This window comes from Benincasa hispida, chromosome 4 (assembly GCF_027475165.1).
Source record: "Benincasa hispida cultivar pf3 chromosome 4, pf3_genome.v1.1, whole genome shotgun sequence".
NCBI classification, from domain to species: domain Eukaryota; kingdom Viridiplantae; phylum Streptophyta; class Magnoliopsida; order Cucurbitales; family Cucurbitaceae; genus Benincasa; species Benincasa hispida.
In genome coordinates, this window is record NC_143481.1 from 7,267,879 (window position 1) to 7,275,123 (window position 7,245).

At 33.7% G+C, this 7,245-nt stretch overlaps 1 protein-coding gene across 3 annotated transcripts; it reads right to left on the reverse strand.

The window, feature by feature from the left end:
- Positions 1-129: 129 nt before the first annotated feature.
- Positions 130-3,356, reverse strand: LOC150036439 (uncharacterized). Of its 3 annotated transcripts, none has more exons than XM_090312528.1 (3): positions 3,043-3,356; positions 880-1,398; positions 130-435 (listed from the first exon to the last, which is right to left on the reverse strand). In XM_090312528.1, the coding sequence occupies exons 2-3, from the start codon at positions 1,333-1,335 to the stop codon at positions 280-282; spliced, it is 612 nt and encodes a 203-aa protein (XP_090168654.1). In that variant the 5' UTR covers positions 1,336-1,398; positions 3,043-3,356; the 3' UTR covers positions 130-279. The 3 variants fall into 3 exon arrangements, with proteins under 3 accessions (XP_090168654.1, XP_090168653.1, XP_090168655.1); XM_090312527.1 differs by having other exon boundaries at positions 880-1,386; positions 3,043-3,354; XM_090312529.1 differs by having other exon boundaries at positions 880-1,407; positions 3,043-3,330.
- Positions 3,357-7,245: the final 3,889 nt, after the last annotated feature.

Sequence of the window (7,245 nt, forward strand, 5' to 3'; positions counted from 1 at the left end):
ATCTAAACCATTTTTATTAAAAGTGATTAAAAAAAGGTGCTCAAGCTATATGCTGAACTCACCCAAAGATTTGCCCCTAGATGTCTTGGTAAGTGAAATTAGAGTTTCAGCTGGCTGGTGAACACACCATTTGAACCAGAGGCCACACATCAAATTCCCAAATGTAAACTGTGATGTGCAATTTCAAAAGATGTGTAGCCAGAGAACAAGCTCTGCTTTGAAAGTAACTACAATTCTTACCAAAATCCATTTGTTCAACATGGTGGCTTATTATCTGATTCAGGGAGTGTTCTTCGGTGCTTTCAGTTTGATAAGATGAGAAAGTCCTGCAATTACAAGAAGCCGACTGCTAGGAATACCCGTCTTTGCAAGCGCCTTGCCGTGTTTGTCCAGCAACACGAAGCAAGGAACGTATCTGATGTCATAATGAAGAACCTGCATAAAGATGTAAGCAAAACCATCAGAAGCAGTGCTAACCCAGCATTCAATCAAACACAGGAGATCTTTCAGTTTATACTATCGATTTCCAGGAAATATTAACAAAACTATTGAAACGAATGTAGAAAATGGTTGTGAAGAGATTATGCGCTCTATTATATGGTTGATGTACAGACTAATTTGCTTCATTATTAAGATTTCATAGTTGCAAACAGTATTTTCAACCAGATGTGCACTGATACAAGCTGCAAGATTGATCTGAAAATGAAAATGTATCAGAGAGATCTGAAAGTTATGGTTAAGAATAATAGATCGACTTACTCACCTGAAAATGATAAACAGTGACAATATGTTCACCGAGAACACAATTTTAACAATTAACCAGAAGTCCTAAAGCCACAGTTGATATATAATGTAATGTAAGAGAGGAGATTTGAGCACCTCAGGCAGCCATTTATAATTCTCTGCATCTGCCATCACAATATTAAGCCAATCTGAATTCCTTGCTTCCATCTCCATAACAGTATTAAGCAAGGAATTGCAAAGGAAACATTTCGGTGAGTAGAACTCGATCACGGTGGCTTCTTTCCCACTGGCTAATGCTGCTGCAAATGCTCTATTTTCTGCTTCCCCTTGCTCTTCAGGAGTTAACATTTTTCTAGACTGAGAAATATTATTTCCACCAGTTGAGGCATCGAGTTGCAATGGCTTAAAAGTATTGATCCATGGAGGCGACGATTTTGAAACTTTATTTACAAAATTGAAAGCAAAGGTACCCACATTTTGCAGCGATTTGAACAGCCAAGGACCCTCAAACGAACAGTCAAAGGGATTTTTGGGGTCTACGTCCCATGGCCATTTTAAGCAAAAGAACGGTTGTTTGGGTGTTGATCCCATTATAATCTTTAACTTCCCTCTTTCCCTATCCTCTAAAAACTCACCCTACCCCTGCCAATGAAACTACCATAACTGAAAAGTGAAAAAATAAAGGATTCCAATATCTAGCCAACATAAAAGGTTAGTCGGATTAAATTAAATTTAGTACTGAAACTTTGACGGTTATAACAGTAGAATAAGCAAAATATTGATAAAGTTGCTGTCAGCACAGATACTGAGGCGAGAACATCTATTAAATAGAGAAAGATGGGACAGATGTCCAAACATGATAAGATAAAAAATAACATAACAACCAACAATAGTAGAAATAACAACAAATACACGGACAAAATAGCAAAATACATAAATCAGAAATACATTCAAGAATGCATATATCGATATAGTCTCTGCACTCTTACAAAGTTTCAAATCAATCACTGAACATTTTTCCCTATATCCATGAATATCTAGGTAACTTATAGCCAATTCAACTGATCTCATAAGATAGTAAACTTATCCTCCAATATATCCAATATAGGCCTTTTTAATGAATAACCGAAGTTTCATTCAGAAAAAGTGAAGAGAATACAAAGCTAGCACAGAAAAAGTAAAAGGGGCAACATCATTGAATTTTGAATTTGACACTGTATATAATCTCTACCAAATAATGACATAGCACGCCATAGAAGACATATGACATGATGAACTTGAGAGCTAGATAGAATAAAGTGGCACGAGCAAAGTACAATGTGTAAAATCTTTTTGTAGGGTTATCCACTTTCCTTTTCCTTTTGTCTGCTATATCAAAGTTAACTGCTAATATCTGAAACTCGCCACACTTGAGCCATTTCAATGAATTTAAGTCCATATTCAAGGCATGGTTGAGGTGATTTTCAAATCGTTAAAACCACCTTTGTCAAGTTTAAAATTACTCTCCAACATGTTGTTAGATAATATAATATTAAATTTACTTTCACCCATTAGCTTAAGCTTTTGAGTCAATATGGTATTAACGCAGGTGGTTCAGGAGGTCTCGTGTTCAAACTCCAACAATGTTATTTCCTCCCAACTAATATTTGGTTCTTCTACATATTTTAAGCCCATAAGTGAGGGGAGTGTTAGATGATATAATATTGAATTTACCTTTACCCATCAGCTAAAGTTTTTGGGTCAATCAATGATTTACGACATGTGTTTATTCCTTATTTGATTTTGAAGGATTAAAAAGCATGTTTAACAATTATTCTAAACTTAACTGTTTTCAAATTCCTCCAAACATGGCCATAAACAACGGATTACCACTGGATTTCCTATCAATTTCATTGTTCAATATATTGAAGTGATTATCTTGAATCTTAATTTCTTAAACCACCGATTGATCCGATACGTAAAATCAAACTTAATCTTATATCATCTAATACTCTTCTTAATTGTGGTTTTGTAATACGATGAATATCCAACAAGTGTAAATCAATATTAAATGAGGGAGAAAATAATATTGCAAGAGTTTGAAACAGGAGCTCCCTGAACCACCACTTTGATATCATCTTTTAAATCACCAATTGACCCAAAAGCGATTTGACAAATTTAATCTTATATCATCTAACATAATTCAAAAATTCCAGTGGGCTTAGAATTCAAAACCCAAGAACATCTAATAGACTAATACCTAAGTAAAAAAGAGAAAATGGGGGAAAAAATCAAAGGGAAACGAAGAACATCTAATACCTTATTAAGCTTCCAAAAACTGGGTACTCAAAAATGGTGAGTGAAAGACTGACAAGAGTTTAAGATGCTTCGCCTGGAAAAGAAGGGCATTAGCTCGTAGCAATTTCACACACTGAGGAGATGCCACTTGGAATTCCTTTGGGTAATTCGTAGGAGACAAGGAGAAGGATGTGAAAATGGCAACAGCTAACAAAGCAGAGCGAGCTGTGGAGATGGTTTTTCTGCCCCCATTCTCCTTTTTTTTCGTTTTTTCCTTCTTTTTTTCTGAGTTCGTTTTTTTCTGTTTCTGGAAAAATGTTCGTTTAGGGAGCCGTAGGTCAGAGTTGGGAACGCGACGTCATTTTCTGTTGTTGGGCCAAGTTATTGGGCCTTATTTTTGGGTGTGTTTAAATCTTGTGTGGGCCTAAGTACTGTAAGCCCATATATGAAATTTTGCCATGGACTGAACTGCAAAATCCACACTTTTTTTCCCTCTTTTTTTTTGCAAAGGTATACCAAATCTACGCTTATTTTGTAAGAAAATCAATGGGTCATCATCTCCATTGATGTACGAAAATCAGTAAATTTATGATTTTTTAGAACTATTCAATTATAAATTATTTTTACTGAATTATAAAGTTCTTGGCAATAAAATTTCTGTAATCATCTATTTTCTTTATTATCCAAAAATATTTGTATAAAACTCTAAAAAAAAAAGAAAATTAAGAGAACGAGTAGCAACCATTTTTTTGCAAGCTCACAACAACTCTACAAAGAGTTAAAAAAAAAAGTTTAATATATTTTATAAAAAAAAAAAAAAAAGAACAAAAATTTTGTTTGGTTGTAACATATGATTTGACAATTGAGTGAGTTACGTAGAAAACCCTCATAAAAATAGGGTTGTAATCCAATATGTACTCTAAATATTTTTTTTTTAATGATGTATATAATAGCATTATACAAATTCAAGGTTTAAAATATTAATGTTAATAGAAATATCAAGGTCTTAATTTTACGAAAAATTTTGATAGAAATGTCGATAAAATATTGATTTAGATGGATATTTCTGGAAAAATTATAAAAACAAAAAATCAAAAAAATAAATTTAAATTAATAAATCAACATTTTATGATTTCCAAACAAGTTAATATTAGGGGTGTTCAAAAAATCCGATAACTCGACCAACCCAGACTACCCAACCTAAACTGCAAGGGTTGGGTTGGGTTAGATTTTATTTTGGGTTGGATTGGGTTAAATATGTTAAAAAATATTAAATTCGGGTTGGGTCTCGGGTTATCCCATTTCAGACCCGACCCGAGTATATATATATATAAGTTAAAAAAAAACAATCAAATTAAAAAAAAATCGGTGACCCAACCCGGCCCAACCCAAAAATTTTGGGTTGGGTTGGGTTAACCCTCCAAGAAAGAAGTTCATTATTAGGCAACCCAAATTTTTGGGTTGGTCCACAAAAATTTTCCAACCCGACCCAACTATGTACACCCTAGTTAATATATCTATTATTTATATTAGTGACATTTTGATGATTATTTTTTGCGTTTTGTAGGTTTTTTTACAATATAATAAAAATATTGATTCACCCCTATATCGATGTCGAACTCGTGGAGACGTGGAAATATCAACCAAATATATATATATTTTGGTATTTAGATGGAAATTTAATAATGAATTAATGAGTTAGGGTTGAACATTACGCAACACATGAAACTAAGGGCCTACTGGACATGGGTTCTTTTGAATAACATTCTTCCATATTCCAATGTTCAAATTCCCAGTCTCTACTCGCATCTATGCAGGTACATTCACAACGACTTCAGATCGTCAGAGCTTGTGGCCGGTCCAACGCAATGAACCGGTGAGGGCTTCTCGGTTGGGCTGGACCTTTTGGATTACACGCATCATCTACATTCACCTCGATTACACCAGCGGGCTGCTTCTTCCAAACTGAAGGTATGGATAAAACATTGTTAATTGATAAATCCGGGTATATTTCTTGATGAATTTTTCATGGAAGAAATTTCAGAGGCATATTTTTTTAATCCAATTAACACTAATTGCAATGTTGGCAATAGGTTTATTATGGATGAAACAGTTACAATCAAACCAAAGTGCCCAACATACAATTGCAACAATTTAATCTAGCTTGAAATATTTCTTCCCTCTCCAATGTATTAGAGATTCAATTTCTTAATATTTAAGAAAGGATTTTGAATATTTAAACGTTGATTAAGAAATGCTTATTAATTTCAACAATATAAACCTTCCCCTAATATTTGTCTAAGTAGAAAAAAAAGTGTCCATATCGATAAAATTGTGTGTAGATCTCCATTCGATAGAACTATTGAGGTTGGTAACATAACAAGTTTTAACATTTTATTCAGATTATTGAATTAATAAAGATGTCACTTTTATGAATTTATAAAGTGTTATTCTTAATACTTACAGTAACTGCATATTGGTCATACTTTTGTTGATAATATATATTTCGTTGACGTTTTAATGCTACATCGAAAATATTTCTTTACTTTTATTCTTGAGACCCCGATTTATACAAATATCAATGGAAACTCTAATTCAATTTAAGAAAATAATATGTTTAATACATTTAGAAAAATCACAACTACAAAATGAAAATTAAAGTTTAAAAGACAAACTAGCCAAAATGTTTCAACACCTTAATCATATTTACAAGTTTATATATATATATTTTGAAGATTTCCAAATTGTCTTCATATTTTTCCTAAGGTAGTTTCGGGTGGTTTTCACAGTTGTCACAAATATTATCTTAACACTGCTTCAGACAAGTCATTATCTTGCAGAATATTTTTTTTTTCCTAATTTGGAATTCATTTGTGGAATATTTTTATTTCGTAAAGTGAAAAATCTCACTAGAAGTATTTTGATCAATATTTTCCTTTTTATGTGGATCTTATTTTGGCCAAAAAGGAAATTTCTTCTGAACACTCTTTCCTTATTTGGTCATGGTTTTATAAGGAGGTTTTTTGGCTCTTTCTTAGGATTGTCGCTTCTGTTAATCAAACAAGATGTTTTCTACTCTACGACCATTGCTGTGCATCGTTATGTTCTTGCTTGTTGCTCACCATTCCGCTGTGCAAGTTCTTCATCCGTTAAAGTGCAACAACTTTGAAGTAAATCACGGTCTTAGGGGGGGAGCATAAGCCATTGCTACCAGAAAAAGGAATTTTCAGTCTTAGAGTGAGCCTAAGATTCAACTTCGGAAAAGGAGTTCTCCATTTTAGGGAACCTAAAATTCATTAATGAAGGGAGTTTGCTGACTTGAGTAAAGATATCATCGTGCGAGGAGTTTCACTCATCGTAAGAAACCGAGGTATCAACACTAATATTGCCGAACTTATGGGGAGCCTAAGTACACTTAAAAGGAGTCTCACATCTAGGGGGAGCCTAAGTGATCAGTGAGTTAAGCCCTACATGAGTCACTGTAGTGGCCGTGTATTGTAGATAAGTATTGCGTTGTAAACTGCTTAACTCTTTAATATTAGTGGATTATTTTTCAAGACACACTGCCCCCCAGACGTAGGTATTTCATCATCGAACTAGGTTACCAACTTCTGTGTCTCTCTACTTATTTACTTGTTAATATTTTTGTTGTTTCAGATGTTATATGTGTTTTTTTTAACATTTGTATATCAAGTTACGAGTCATCCTATCACTTTTTCAATTGGTATTTGATCAGGTCACCTTTACCTCAGGTGTTTTAATCATAGATGGGATCAAAGAAGGTGGTTCTACCACTCGTCCTCCAGTTCTAGATAGAATAAACTTTTTGTATTGAAGCTCGAATAATTTCCTTTTTTTAAGCCAATTGATAATAAATCTTGGAAGGTTGTTGTAACTAGGTGGTCTCAACCCACCATCAAAACTTATGATGGAAAAGAAATCTTGAAGCCAGAGTCTCAGTGGTCTGTAGAAGAAGAGGAAACTTCGTTGGGAATTCTCGTCCTTTGAGCGTCATATTTAATGATGTAGATCACAACATATTTAGACTAATTAATACTTGTGTTTCTGTTAAGGAGGCATGGGACATTTTGTCCGTTGTGCATGACGGAATTTCTAAAGTCAAGATGTCAAGGCTACAGTTGTTGACATCAAAATTTGAGAACCTTAGAATGCATGATGATGAGTCCATTGCTGATTTTAATGTCAGAATGTTAGATATTGTAA